This window comes from Mustela putorius, unplaced genomic scaffold, assembly GCF_011764305.1.
Source record: "Mustela putorius furo isolate JIRA1106 unplaced genomic scaffold, ASM1176430v1.1 tig00000228_pilon_pilon_pilon, whole genome shotgun sequence".
NCBI lineage: Eukaryota > Metazoa > Chordata > Mammalia > Carnivora > Mustelidae > Mustela > Mustela putorius.
The window spans coordinates 38,455,594-38,470,697 of record NW_025421322.1 but is presented as its reverse complement, the minus strand read 5'-3'; the positions used below and the strand labels follow the sequence as shown (position 1 = coordinate 38,470,697).

Below are 15,104 nucleotides of genomic sequence, written 5' to 3'. Positions count from 1 at the left end.
CACATTAGTGTGGAGCCTGCCTACCGAGCAGCACAGCAGAACAAGGCATTACAGGAAGAAGACGGTCTCCCCAGGTCTCTCGGGCTCTCCCAGGAAGCCACTGTGTTCGCTCTGTCCTTCGTGAGCTGCCCAGGGACGATTCGTATGTGTTTTCATCCCTTTCAGTGCAAACAATAACATTAAGTATGCTTCTTTTTACTTGAAACTTTCTCGTAGAGCACACAGAGGTCTTGGAGATGGTTCCGTGTCTCTGATGCGTGGCTTGTTTGGGCTTAGGATGTTTTCTGTGTGGGGGTCCCTGTCCTCTGAGGACGGCCTCTGAGCAAGGCTTCCCAGCTTTCTCAGCTCCCTTGTGCGTCTGCTGCGTGCAGATGCGGACGCTGTGCAGACACAGCCCCTTTGAGCCCTTCTTAAAGCCCTCAGAGGGGTCTGCCCCGGTCAGTGGAGAGGCGGCTAGGAATAGAGGTTTTCGTGGCCCGTGGGTGGTCAGCCCAAATCGCAAATCCAGTGTTTTTGTTTTTGTTTTTTTTCACGGCCCCTGCTTCTGTCTGACTTTTTGACTATTAGTAAATGCAGGAGTAGTTTGGAAAACAAAGTAGCTCTTGTAAACTAATCTTGCAAAACTGTTAGAATTGTAGGATTGAAAGTTTATCCTGCTTCTAAATGAGCACATTTTTCCAGATCTCTGAACCATTTCAGTGGGAACACACATTCTTCTTCACCTACCCTACTCGTCCATTGTCAGAGCGAAACGTTAAAAGCCCCCCCAGGGAACATTTAGCGATGTCTGGAGGCTGGCCTCCAGTGACAACCACCGCTGACGTCCTACAGCACACAGGACTGTCCACACGTCAGCAGGGCTGAGGCTGACACTCGTGTGTGTCACAAGAGCCTGTGTCTGCTGAAGCCATGTGTGCTCACACGTGTGCGTGTGGAGTCTGGAGTACCAGACCCGTGGCAGGCCGTCTCTTACGGAAGGCTCTCTCTAGTGCAGTGGGGACATAGTTAGAAAAATACAGGAAAGAAAAGAGGTTCCTCCGATGGCAGTGCCGAGGCCTGGTCCTTTCTGGGTGACAGAGGACAAGCTCCAGTGGGACGTCCCTCGCTCTGTCTCTACAAGTCGGAGCAGCTTCCATTCCTTACACCGGGAGGCATGGCCCGAGGAGTGGAGGGTCCTCCCCAGCCCACCTGCTCCTGCGCCTGGACTTCTTTCCCCTCCTTGGCTGCTGGCGTGACGGCGGGTGGAGGGAGCGAGAGCACGTTCTGCACCCGGAAGCCCTCCTGCGGCATCCCGCGTCCCTTCCATTCCTCGGGGCTGCCGGGAGCTTTGTGGGATTCTGGGCCTCTCTGCTCCCTGCGGCCTGTCCACCCCTCCCTTCTTCAGTCCGTCCGTCTTCCGTCCGCCCTTCCCGCCCCCTCTGCTCACCCAGCCCCCCTCCCCCTCCTCCGTCTGCCCCGTTCGTCCTCCCTCTACCCTTCCAGCCCCATCTCCCGCCCAGCTCTTCGTCCGTCCGTCCGTCCGTCCGTCCCGCAGACATTCTGGCCCACGTGCTCTGCGGGGCAGGTCAGAGACGGGAGACCACACAGAGGCTCCGTTCTCAGCTTCGGGAGCACCGGCGGACCAGGGGCCCGGGGGACCATCGGGAGAGTGACACAGTCCAAGGTCAGAGGGGTGTGTGCCCCCTTTCTCCTCACTCTAAACTTCTTGCCATTTGCAGAATAAAGCGATCGCCACCCCTGTCCAGGGCGTGTGGGACATGCGGAACAAGCAGTTTCACACGGGCATTGAGATCAAGGTGTGGGCCATCGCGTGCTTCGCCCCCCAGCGCCAGTGCACGGAAGTCCACCTTAAGTAAGGCCGCTTGAGGGGCGGGCGCACCTGGCCTGGGCGGGGCCTCTGGGGGCCGGGGGCGGGGCCGCGGGGGGGGCGGGGCCGCGGGGAGCCGGGCAGCAGGCCTGGTGGTGATGGCCGGGTTTGGTCCTCCGCCTTTCCCTGGCATAGGACACTTGCCCAGGACGTGGGAGCCACCTCAAGGCTGCTGTTACTTCTCAGACTTATTGGTGGAGGGAGTGTGAAGAAGTAGCACAGATTATGTAAGAAACAAAGCAGTAAATGAATAAACTTGAAAATTAGATGCAAAAGAGAAAATTACATTCAGTGAAGTCAAGTTACTCGGGAAAATAAACCATAAAAACAAAAAACTTGGAAAAAAAAATTGTCCCTACTTGGTCCAGACGTTGGACCCTTTGAAAGTAGCACCATGAACGTGAAGCTTCGCCACTCACACTTCCGTGCCAAACAGACCTAATGGCGGAAAGAAAGCTTGAGCTTCCCGCCTGTCTCGGTGGAAGCGGGAAGGAACCCCACGCCCGAGGCGCGCACGTAGCTGCTGCGCATCCTAGCAGAGGCTGGCCCGGACAGTCCCGAGCACGGAGTCCGGGGCCAAGAAGCTGGCTGTCCTGCATGTGGCCAGCAGAGCGAGCCGGAAGCACAGAGTAGACTAGGAAACAAGTCAGTTGAGTGTCAACCCAGGCGCCCCTCCGCTGTGTTCTGGCCTCCGCTCCTCTGTGCTTGATGGCCCGGTGTGAACGCCCCTGCGGTGTACGGGAGCGCATGGCTAAGTGCACTGAAGTCCAGGAGGCCAAACCCTGGCTCCCCTGGACCAAGCGTCCATACCACACTGTAGAAGGCGATGTTATTTTTATTCCAAAGTTTAAAATAGAAGCTGTTGATGAGTCTGAGCCCCTCCCCTCACCGTGACTTCTCCAGGCCCGCTGGCGGCAGCTGCTGGTGTCCCTCTCGCTGTGGTCGGTTCCATTCCTTCCCACAGCAGTGTCATCCAAATCCAAGATGTACACCCAGGATCAATGGGGGCATTTCAGGGGGCCGGGGCGTTCACAGTTGTCCTCCCCATGGCGGTGTCTGGTGTTCCAGAGCCCTGGGTTCTTGTACCAGCGCCCGGACGCCGGTCAGGCCTGCTGCTTGGGTGGCCCCTGCTGGGAAAGGACAGCACTGTCCCACACCTGCGAGTGGCTCACGGGAACTGCTGTGTGTGCACACACCTTCTCCTTGAGTTGATGCGTTGTCCTGGTTTCATCCAGATCTTAAACTTGGACGCGGACGTCAACAGACGGGATTTGGGGTTGGGCCGTTGAAGCCCGGCCCTTCCTTGGGGCCTCTGGCTGGTGTGGAGCCTTGGGCACTTGCCGTGCATTCGCATCGACTGGCCCTTCTCCTTCAGGTCCTTCACGGAGCAGCTCAGAAAGATCTCGAGGGATGCCGGAATGCCCATCCAGGGCCAGCCGTGCTTCTGCAAATATGCCCAGGGGGCAGATAGCGTGGAGCCCATGTTCAGGCATCTGAAGAACACGTACGCTGGCCTGCAGCTGGTGGTGGTCATCCTGCCGGGCAAGACCCCGGTGTACGGTAGGCCCCCCTGCTCTCGTGGTCCCTGTGGCCCCTGCCTTCATGACCCTGGGGGGGCTGGGCGTGGCCTGAGCCTGGGTGTGCCACACCGGGGAGTGCTCGTGCATGGCCCATCGCTCCCACATCCGCGCCGAGGCCACCCTCCCTGGAGGCCGGCACCTGCAGTTAGCTTGTCATGCCCAGTTGGTGCCCGCACAGGGATCGCAGGGACCACCATCTCCATGCCTGCCTCAGAGCTCGCTGGAAGTGGCGGGAACAGCAGTCGTGGGTCCATTTAGCTAATACTTAGCAAGCGCCTGCGGTGATGTCCCAGGGCTGGCAGGTTCAGGGTCCCAGCCCCCCTCCAGGAGGCCCCAGGGCAGTGGGGGTGCAGACAGGTGACTCCAGGACAGGCGGTGCGGCTGGGGACCATGAAGCTCAGGTAGTGTCCCCAGCCAGGTCCCCAACTAGATGGGGACAGAATCAGATATACAAAACCCACACATCACACATCTCCTCTCTGAGCACCATCTCCAAAGAGCGAGGAGGATACCACTGATGTTTCCATCCCGAAGTGCCATGTTCCACAGGGTGCAAAGGAGCAGCTGACAGTGGCTTCATGAAGAATGCAGAAACGGGGCGGGGGGAGGCTCGATAGCTCTTTCAAGTTGGGTGTGTGTGTGCTATGGAGGTCGAGGATGCCAGTGTCTTTATTTTAATGACTCAGGATTTGCTTATAACCCTGAGCACCGTGATGGAAGGCAGCAGTCCTAGCCAGGAGTGCTGTGTCCCCCGGGCCGGCCTGGCTCTGGCCATATGGCCCTGCAAGTCCTTGAAAGGCTCCTCAGTCCTGCCAGAGCCCAGACTCGAGCTCCGGGGCCTGACTTCCCCCTGCCTGCCAGTCACCCCTTCCAGCAGCGTAGCCACCCACGGGGCTGCCGTGGCTGTGCTTCCATGCGGACGGTCGCAGTCTCGGGGTGGGGGCCTGTCAGGGTGAGCAGAGGAAGAGGGGCCAATGAGAGCTGCCAACGTGTGCCTCTTCCGTGCTCCGCAGCCGAGGTCAAGCGCGTGGGAGACACGGTGCTGGGGATGGCCACGCAGTGCGTGCAGATGAAGAACGTGCAGAGGACCACGCCCCAGACCTTGTCCAACCTCTGCTTGAAGATCAATGTCAAATTGGGGGGCGTGAACAACATCCTCCTGCCCCAGGGGAGGTAAGGCCGGCTTTGCCACGTGCGGCGGTGGGCAGCACAGTTCCCGGAGGGGCGGGGGTGTGGCGCACGGGTGGGCCCCTTCAGATCCCTGGCACCAAGCACCGTCCTGGACAGTCCCAGCAGACATGGGCAGTGCCGCCCTGAGTCTGGGGAATGAGGGGCATATGAGGGTCTTGGAGTGAGGTGAGGGCAGGAAGGGCTCAGGGGTCCTGGGACGTGGGACGGGGCAGCCATGCTATGAAAGGAGCTAGCGGGTCAGAACCGGAGCTCACCTGGAACGTCTAGCACACGAGCCTCAGCAGAGCGACACGTCACTGCTGCGTGGGCTGCCAGTGAGCGCCCCTGAAGCCGTCGGAACCAGGAGCCGACCCCTGGAACCCTGAGAGGCTCCGCAGCAGGGCGCACTGTTGGCAGACCCCAGGCTGGGGTAGGGGTGTGGGGCTGGCATGGGATCAGTGGGCGGGGCTGTGGGGTCCTTGGTCCCTCTTGGCCTGGCGTGGGGCCCTGGGCGCCCTGAGGGCAGGCCAGCTTCTGCTGCAGCAGGGAGAGAACTCTGTGGGGACAGATGCTGTCGGGGGGTTCTTGCTGAAGCGTCTTGGCCCTGGGGTTCGGGTTTGATGACAGACATGGGTAAGCACGGGTCGCTCGCCACGCTCACTCTTCAGTGTGTCAGGCCACCCCCGCTCCGGAGGCAGCAGGAGGTCTGGCTGCCTCTGTGAGCTCGGGCCAGAGGCAGGGAAGACGGCCGCGTGTGCCGCAGCCGACAGCCTGTCCGGGCTGCCTTTGTGGGCGCGGCTGGGCACGGCTCCAGGTCGGGACCCAGGCGGGGGCGTTCTGGTGGGCACACAGCAAGGCCGCGGGCGAGGGCCGCCCTTTCAGAACATGGAGTCCGCCCGATGCGGGGAGTTAGTAGGTCGCCGTGCGATGGCGTGGAAAGTCTCTGAACTCGGGGTCTGACGACTGAGCTTGAAGACGGGCTCTGCGAGGTGGGATCGAGTCACGCAGGCCCCGCGGAGACCCAAGGAGCCTCCGAGGGCAGGCGGTGAGCGCCCAGCCAGCGGGCTCTGTTCCGTGGGTGCCGGCCGTGAGCCAGGACTGGGGCCGCAGCCGCCAGAGTCCCAGGCCTCTACTCGGGGGACCCACACGCATGGGTCTTGACAGGTGAGCAGCAGTGACATCGTGGGAGGAACCAGAGCTCAGGAGGGTGAGGAGCTGGGGTTTCTATGGCAACGGACTGGTGGAGAAGGTAGCGCCGAGCAGAAGGGCATAGGCATGTGGGGATGCCTGCGAGAAGCGTGTTCCAGCCCCGGGCGTGCTTCAGGCAAGGGCCCCGGTGGGAGCCTGGCAGGACGGCTGGGGGTTGTTCTAGCCCAGGACCCAGGGGTGGGGGGCTGCTGGCAGTGGCCTGGGGCTCCCTCCGGGCAGGACACAGGTCCTGGAGGTGTCTGTTCTGAAAGGCCCCTGCGTTGTCTCTGGAGGGACGCTGGCGCGGGGGAGGGTGGGGGCTGCCCCGAGACGGTATGTTAGGAAGGTGGCGCTGCGGGGCCCGCAGACAGGTTGGGTGTGGGCTGGGAGAGGGTCCGAGGCGTCCGAGGCGCTCGCTCTGCTGAGCCTCTGTGGCCCTAAGCAGCACAAGGGGTGGGGCGTGCGGGGGCGTGCTGGAGGGGCTTCACGGGTGGGGGAGCAGAAACAGGTCTGCTGTCGGGGGTGGGGGGGCTTAGGGCTCCGCAGCAGAGAGCTGGGATTGAAGGCCAGGCAGCAGACCCCGCAGGGCAGGGCATAGACAGGAGGGAGGCAGGCCTGCTGCCCTGGAGGCTTCAGGGTTAAAAGTTCATGGAGCCTGGGAGCCAGCCGCGGGGCCCCAGAAGAGAGTGGAGGAGAACCAAGCAGGTCCTGGACCCCAGGGGCACTGCAGTCTGTGTCACGTGGTGTGGACTCTGCCACGCAGGGGTGGGGACCTTGTGCAGGGAGCCTTGTTGCCGTGGCAGCAGGCCGTCTGGTGGGAGGGGCCGAGGCTGCTGGGAGGTGGAGAGCGGGCGCAGCAGCAGGAGCTTAGCAGCAGGCGAGCCTCCTCGAGGAAGGAGGAACGGAGTCTGCAGGCAGGTGTGGCTTCCCCGTGGAGGCGGGAGTCACAGCTGTGGGTTAGGGAGCTGGGAGGAGGGCGCGGCGCCGGTGCCGGGGAGAGCCAGGATGGGGCCGGGCCCTGGAGGCTCACAGAGAATGGCCGCGGTCCACGACAGGGCCCAGAAGCAGGTCCGTCCGCGTGGCCGTCCCCCGGGCGGGGAGCCCCCGTGAGCTCGCCAGTGTCCCACTTCCATGTCCCGGGCCCCCCGGGAGAAGAGCCCCCCCAGGTGTGGTTGGCAGCACGCCAGAACTTGCCGGGGGGAGCCGGTGCACGTTTCGTGGACACGGACACATGACATACACACTCGGAGCCCTTCCCTCACCTCTGGGCTCCGGGGGGGCCTCTGGCCAGCGGGAGTCCTGCGGGGACCGTTCCCCAGTGAGTTCCGCTCCGGGCTGGGCGGGCCCCTGGCGCCTCTCACCGCGGAGTAGCAAGGACGGGAGCGGCAGGAGCTTCTGGCGAGCGCGGCGGGCCAGGCCGTCCAAAAACGCTTGGCTTGTGTGTGCTCACGTCTGTGTTCCTTTCGGCTGCGTTTTCCAGAAGAAAACAGTAAGCCGCAGAGAGCGTCAGCTCTGGAACGCAAAGCGAGCATGTGACTCCCTGCACACAGCCTCTTCAGGAAAGTGCTGGAACACCGCATTTGAACAACGAGGAGCCCTGGGGGGAGGGGGCTGGCACCCCGTGGGCTGAGAGCAGGGGTGCTGCTGAGCATCCTGCAGAGTGGGGGGCGGCCCCCGCAGCGCAGGACGGCCCAGCCCCAAGCTGCTGCTGGACCGCAGGACGACGCAGGGGAGTGTGGCTGCAGGTCCCAGGTGGGAGGCAAGTACGGGACTCTCTCGCGTGTGGGCTCCCGCGTGTACACCGTCGTCTCGTGAATTCGTAACCTGAACGTAGAGACTCAGCACATCTGATGAATGTGGAACGTTCCGGCACACAGAAGCCTCTGTAGCCGTGCACGCCTGACCCGTCTCGTCTCTGCTTCTATGCCTCGTCCCCTGCACTGGGTTGTTTCTTTGGAAGCAGAGCTCAGACTTCGTGTGGCTTTATCGGCCAGGGTTTCTCTGTGGGCCATCAGAAAATACGGGGTTTTTGTCAAAAAGACAACCACAGTGCCTTTGCCACGCAAGTGACGCTCTTCGGGGGCACAGGCCTGAGACACTCCGGCTTCCCTCCGCAGGCCACCTGTGTTCCAGCAGCCCGTCATCTTCCTGGGGGCCGACGTCACTCACCCACCTGCCGGGGACGGGAAGAAGCCTTCCATCGCCGCTGTGAGTACCCGTGCTTCCGCTGGGCCGCGGCGGCCACGTCCTCCCACACGTGGCACCTGTGCCCTGGCCAGGCTGCCTGTGGGAGGGCATGTGGAGCAGCTGGCAAAACAGAGTCTCGTGGAAAACTGGTATTTGGAGGGGACTCTGCACGTGGCTGAGTGTGTCTGAGAAGCCAGGAGGTCGTGACTCCCGTCTTGTGGGACCCCGCCTGCAGCTCCTGGGGGCCTGGGTGCTCTCTGCCTGTGGCGGCCGATGCTGTGCAGGACTCGTTGGCCTACTTTCCTTACGCTGCACTCTTTTTAAACATTTTCGTTTATTCTAAAACGCTAAACGTGAAGTAGTTATGGTCCGAGTTCAGCGGAGGTCTTGCCCTCCATCTGCCCGTGAGTTCCTTTTGGCTTCCGAGGGCTTTGCCTCCAGGCCCTGCACACCCGCGCTGCACACCCGCTCGCCAGCTGTCTCCTGCCCTTGGAGGCTGATCTGGGCCCCTGCTCTGTGCCCCAGCCAACAGGGCCCAGGAGGAGCAGCATAACGGCCTTTTGTTCAAGGGCGTGTGGAATAGCGTGGACTGGCGAAGGGGTGCGCAGGGCCAGGGTGCTGTCTCTGACGGGGCCCCCCATCTGCATCCTGGGCAGCCGGGGGGAGGGAAGGAGGCACCAGGCTCAAGGTCTGTGTCCCCTGCGACCCCCATGGGGACTGCCAGCGTGACCTCCGGGCTGTTGTGCGTCCTGTCACAGGCCTGACCCCACGTAGGGCCACTTGTCGAGCCTCCAGACTAATCAGAGAAGACTGACATTTTCTGAGCACCTGCTACACGCTGGGCTCTGGGCTGCGTCACTCTGCTGAGTCATAACCTCGTGGGGTCACCGCTCGTTTCCTCAGCCAACACATGAAGTCCAGACAAGCCGAGCTCCGTTGCTCGAGAGAAGCAACAGAAAACACAGCTGTAGATAGCCTGAGGCTTAGGGTTAGGGTCTGAGCTGTGTGGGGCGTTGGGGGCCGCTGCACTGTCAGGCTCCCGCGTGAGGGGCTTCGTGTCCCATTCCCTCCATCATGGCGGCTATTTCTGGAGCAGTCACAGACGGGCAGCACCTGCCACGTGTGTGGACAGGGCCAGCCACCCTCTGACCATCCGGGGAGGCTGGGCCCCCGGGAGGTGCAGGCTTCCCCAGGGTCCATTGTGCCCCCCCCACACACACACACGCTGGATACGTCTGGTGTCACTCAGGGGTTGTGTTCCTCTGGCAAGGCAGCGTTCGGTAATGTGACTCTTCCTCCTGGACTCAGCCTTACAGAACCTCCGCGTCCTACCTAGAGTGCGGTTTCCACCTGGTGAGACGCTCCCCAGCCCCTCCTTGCTGAGGAACTGTGCCCCTTGGGCTTTCACCAGCTTGCCCTCGGGGTGGTGCCCCATTCCCGGGGAGCAGGGCTGTGCCCTGATGGGCAGGCAGCTTCTCTGGGGGAGCGTGGTGCTTTGAGGAAATGAGAGCTTCCTCATCTGGCCTCTGTGGGGCTGATGGCACTCAGCCAGCTCGGCTCGCGGGCAGTCGGGGTTCAGAAGAGTCGCCTCCTTTTCATCAGACGCTCGCAGCACACTTCTCTGTCCCGTGTTTAGTAAGCACGGTGGCCACGTCCCAAAAAGAAACCGAGACAGCAGGTTTGACTCCCACACGCCGCTGCCCCTCGACTGCGCCGTGATGTTGGGCGGGTGACATGTGCCCTCGCTCGTCCCCGCAGGTCGTGGGCAGTATGGACGCGCACCCCAACCGCTACTGCGCCACGGTGCGGGTCCAGCAGCACCGGCAGGAGATCATCCAGGACCTGGCCACCATGGTCCGCGAGCTGCTCATTCAGTTCTACAAGTCCACGCGCTTCAAGCCCACACGCATCATCTTCTATCGCGACGGCGTCTCCGAGGGCCAGTTCCAGCAGGTGGGTGCCCGCGGCCGCCTCCGGGGTCTCAGAGTGCCCAAGAGTCACCTGTCCGTCCGGCGCACTGACGTCTGTTCTCCCCCACAGTTCGTGTGGCGGCGCCTGGACGGCGGGCCGGGAACACGCCACCAGCCCAGCAGGACCCAGGCAGGGCGGGGGGGGGACGAGGAGCCCCAGGGAGGTCGGGTCTGGGCCGGCTCAGCGGGGTGCCCTTCTGGGCGCCTGGTGGGGGGAGTCTGGGGACCCCCACTGTGTCTGGGGGTCACCTCCATGTGTGGCGGGAAAGGCAGGCTGCAGGGTGGAGGCCTCAGAGCCCTGGTGACGGCTCTGGCAGGGGGCCAGGAGGGCAGCTGGCAGGAGTCCCGGTTGGGAGGAGGGCTTGTGGGACTGGCCACCGTCCGGATGGGGTGGCCTGCACCGGGCTTGCACCGCTGTCCAGAAGGCGGGGGACGGAGGCGTCAGACGCGGAGTGAAAGGGCAGGAGAACAGGTGCGGCATCTTGCTGCGTGCTCTGCTTCCAAGTGCCTGCGGTCCCTCCCTGTTGCGGGGACCTCCGTCCTCGCCCAGCGCTCGGGAGACCATGCCCTGAATGTGTCTCCCCCACACCGATCCTAGCCAGTTACACCTCCACCCACCCTGTCCCCACACGCGCCTCTGGGAGATGTTAGCGGGGAAGGCAGAAGACCTGGGCCTGTGTCCAGTCCTGCGCTGCTGTGTGTCCGAGGCCCCAGGCTCCCCTGGACATGCAGGCTAGAGAATACCTAGACCTTCCTGCTCCAGAAGGGGGCCACAGCTCATACCCCCCCACCCCAGGCCCTTGGTCAGTGGGAAGAAGGGAGTCAACCCTCTGGCCAGGGCCTCAGAGAGCTGCTGCAGGGGCAGGGCTGGTCCCTCTGACATTCGCCCCCCAACATCCACGGCCCAGTGTGTGCCGACCTTGAAGGCACCTCTGTACAAAAGCTCTTGGCTTCCCTTGGTAGAGAATGTTCCCCTTCTGTGCCCCCTTCCCCCCACCCCCTACCACAGCCATACCTGCTGGAGAGGGGTCTGCACCTTCTGTGTCTGTCACTCTGGGAACAGCCTGTGCCTAACGGGATCCCCGCAGCTGGCGGTTCTCAACCCAGAACCCAAGACACTTTGGAAACAACACGATGTTTGATTCAGACCGTGGCTAAAAATCTAAGGTGTGTGGTTCCTGGAGTGGCCTCTTCACGGCCTGAGAAGTTGTTTGCCTGTTTGTCTCGGACACAGAGGCGGAGAACAGCGTCATCATGTCCCTGTGCCCTGACTCCCAGGCGCTTGGTACCTTCCTTTAGTCTTTGCAGCAGGCCTGCACGGTAGGGTGTTCCCACTTGAAAAGTGAAAAAAAGCTGGGCATCAGAGAGGGCCCATGGCTTTCCCAGAGCCGCACAGCTACCTGCAGCAGGGCTAGGGTGTGAACCCCGGTTTAACTCCTGAGCCAGTGTTCGTTCCGCTGGGTTCTCTCCCTCCTCTCTGGCACGGAAAACGAGTTGTTGACTTGATCTGTTCATGTGTGTCTCCCTTTGTGCTTTCTTACTTTTGCGCGTGACGGGTGTTGTTTATGGAGCACTCAGAACATTCTAGAAACCGTGCTGAGGAATGGTATGCACTATCTAATTTAAACCATTTAACTATGACACCTGGGTCTCATCTGCTCAATTATAGAAACGAAAAAGCAAATGCAGAAAGGCAGTCACACCGCTGACCACAAGCCGGCACAGCCGGAGGACTGACCTTCGAGGAGTTGTCAAGCAGCGCGTGTTATTAAGGGGTTTATTCCGAGGTAGAAAGGTACTGTTAAAAAAAAGAACCATCCTTAAACTCATCTTTTCTTTCCCTCAGGTTCTCCACCATGAGCTGCTGGCCATTCGTGAGGCGTGTATTAAGCTAGAAAAAGACTACCAGCCCGGGATCACTTTCATAGTTGTACAGAAAAGGCACCACACACGGCTGTTCTGCACCGACAAGAACGAGCGGGTGAGGTTCTGGGACTGGAGGAGTGGCCAGAGGTCGGCCTTAGGCTGTGGGGCCGTGAGGGACACAGGTGTCTGCTCAGCCCGTGCCCAGAGCCCTGACAAGGGGCTTCACGGAGACCCAGCCCTGGGCGCTGGAGAAGGGGTGTCCTCAGGCTGGTGAGATGTGTGGACCCGTTCATCCCACAGGCCTGGGACAGGACCGGGCAGGAGATCTCATTTGTCTAGTAAAGAAATTACCAGACCCCTGGCTCTGAAAAAAGGCCTGTGGCAGCCATGACAAAGACACTGGGCAGAGTCTCTGGGATACAGACTGGGGACCGTTGGGGGTGGTGGGGTGCTGAAGGTGGTGGGTGGTGGGGCTCCGGGGAGCCTGTCCCAGGGTGTGTCTCCTGGGAGTTCCAGAATAAGAATAACGAGCACAAGGGAGAGGCAAGGTTTATAGATCGAACAGCTAAGAAATCGCTACAGTTGAAGAAAGGTAGGAATCTTCTGGTTACAGGTATTTTCCATGTTCTCAACAGGAGAAATAAAAATAAACATACAAATAGCCTAGTGTCCTAAAGGGCGCAGCGTCATGTAGCCGCCTGTGAAAAGGGACAGTGCCCGCAGGGAAGGGGACACTCCCCTGAGAGCCAGCAGCCCTCCCGCTGCTCGGGTCCCCACACCAGAGAAGGCACAGCGAGGGCGAAATACAGATTGTAGTGAGAGAACGGGACAGTTTGTCACAATCGCAGGGTCACATCCACCAAGAAGATGTAACAGCCCTGGGCTTGGACGCACCTAACGCCGTGACCTAAAAATACGTAAAAGGAAGAAAATACCGTGAGCGAAAACCAGACAGAATTCCCAGGAGAAAGTGACAAACCCTCCATCAGAGAGGCGTGCTTTAACACAGCACGGTCAGACACGCGGGCAGGCACGCGCGACCAAAAGCCAGACGCTGGGAGGGGGGCGACCAGGCCAGGTCTCACGGCGAGCGTCCTGCCGCGGACGCTCGCGTTCACGTGGAAGGCTTACGAAAGTCGCCTTGTTCCTGGTCACAAGGAGATCTTGGGAGATTTCCAAATCTATTGGAAATAGATCTATAGAAAACCACGTTTTTGTTTTTTTTTTTAAATCATACAATTAGACTTTAAATCAGCAGAACGAAAAAGACATTTAAGAAAACCTGAAATTTTAAATTCACTTCTAAGTCACACACGCAGTAAGCATGCAAGGGGAATAAAAACTACAAAGTAACCAGGACTGAATGAAAAGAAGATTTCGTGTCGGACTCTGTGCAGCGCGGCTGGCGCTGTCCTGGAGAGAAGAGGACAGGGTGCGCTGGGAGGTGAGAGACAGGACGGGCCAGGGAGCCGACGGGGCCGGAAGGACCGAGGTGCTGCTGGCCCTGGGTGCGCAGGGAAGGCCGAGGAGCCGGTGTGCTCAGGCTTCCTCCCGCTGCCGCCTGCAAGCCGCCCGCCAGGAGCCACACGGGCTCAGGGTCAGCCTGTTTCTAAACCCCAGCCCCTCTCCGTGGGAGATAATGAAGAAGACTGAGCAGATGAACACAAACGAAACCTGCTTCTTTGAAGATAGGGAGACCTAGCAAGACTCAGGGAGGGAAAAAAGGCGATACTCGTAACCATGTTAAGAACCAAAAGAGTCTGTGACCCCAGAAGGGGGATGTGTTACTTAAATCATCGTGGGATGCTAACAGTTTGATGCTGATAGATACATTAGAAGAACGGGAAGAGATAGATACACATGGTTGTTTGTGAAATCAGGGAAATTACTAAAACCAGCTCCGGAGGATAATCGAATCGTCTTTTCCAAAAGGCATCAGGCCCAGGGAGCCTTACAGGCAAGTGTCACCAAGCCTTCAAGAATAGATGATCTTAAAGTGTGGCGGAGAATAGGAAAAAAGAAGAAACTATTTAGCTTATTTTGTGAAGTTTATGCAGATTTTTTATAGGCAAGTTTTACCAAACTATCAAAGAATAATCTTACACAAAATTTTTTAGAGAATGGGAAGTAATGGGGGCGGGGGTCAGGGGGGGACTCATGAAGTTATCCTGATAACAGCCAAGTGTTGGCAAGGATGTGGGTGCTGGGCCGTGGTCAGGAGCACGGGTCTAGAGCCAGTCTACCCCCAGCATCTGGGCTACGTGGCCACAGGTGTCGGCCTCCTGGGAGCACCTTCCTGAGGGTGTTGGGAAGGTCCCGAGCACTTTGCGTTGTCCTTGGCAGAGAGTAAACGTGTTATTACGAAGACTGTCCTGTGCTTCCAACGGGAGTGCAGACTGGTCAGTCAGCTCGGATGCAGTCTGGTGACTGCAGCCCTGCAGAAGCCCACCTGCGTGTGTGTAAGGAGACAAGTAGACGCATGTTCATTGCAGCGTTGTTTCTGATAGCCGTACTTCGTCTACTAAGAGGAGGAAGCATCGTGATGTAGTCCTGTGCTGGCGTGCTGCCCAGCGACGAGCAGGTAGACTGTGCAGCACGGGAACACATCTCAGAGTCGTCCGTATTGAGCAAAACTGCAAGTGGCAGGATATGTGATACACCTGCCCTGTGTGAACACCTGTGCGGTAACACAGTGTCGTGCTCACGGAGACTTAAATGTGTAGCGAGAAATGAAAGTATTCGAGGGATGATAAAGTCTAAATCGGGGGGGTGCACCATTTTCAGATACTTGACTTTTAAACATTGGAAGGTGTGAGAAAGGTTGGCAGGAAGTAATCCAAAGAGGCCCAGGAGGGACTGGGACTCGCACATGCGTGTGTGTCTGTGGAAGTTGCGGAGCTGAAAAGTCAGTGACTTCCTGATCACGGCTGGACTCCAGAGCCTCCCAGCAGCAAGAGCTGGGAGCTTGGTGATTCTGCAATCCCAGAATATGCATTTAGAGTTGAGTGGTTTGGTACCATCTGTAGCCCAGCCCATCCCCCTGCTTCTTGGACGGCCTGGGTGGGGGGATGGAGAGCTCTCCTGGATGGAGAGCGTGCCCTCTGGTTGGTGGTGACTGAGCCAGCGGGCCAGCGAGGGCGCTCCTGAGCCTTCTGGGCAGTCTAGCTCGTCCGCCTTGAATGTCAGGTGTGCTTGTGCACGGGTGGCGGCCCGCCGGGTGTCTGTCGTGCACGGTTTTAGATGTGTACGTTGTCGGTGCCCTCAGCAGCAACATTG

General features: G+C 60.0%; 1 protein-coding gene across 5 annotated transcripts in view; it reads left to right on the top strand.

The window, feature by feature from the left end:
* Positions 1-15,104, top strand: part of AGO2 (argonaute RISC catalytic component 2) — a 105,081-nt gene that overhangs the window by 76,654 nt on the left and 13,323 nt on the right. For all 5 annotated transcript variants that reach the window (XM_045078168.1, XM_045078166.1, XM_004743607.3 and 2 more), the window contains exons 11-16: positions 1,719-1,852; positions 3,243-3,427; positions 4,461-4,620; positions 7,923-8,013; positions 9,751-9,945; positions 11,809-11,943. In XM_045078168.1, coding sequence (XP_044934103.1) covers positions 1,719-1,852; positions 3,243-3,427; positions 4,461-4,620; positions 7,923-8,013; positions 9,751-9,945; positions 11,809-11,943 — 900 coding nt within the window. The remainder of the gene's footprint in view (positions 1-1,718; positions 1,853-3,242; positions 3,428-4,460; positions 4,621-7,922; positions 8,014-9,750; positions 9,946-11,808; positions 11,944-15,104) is intronic.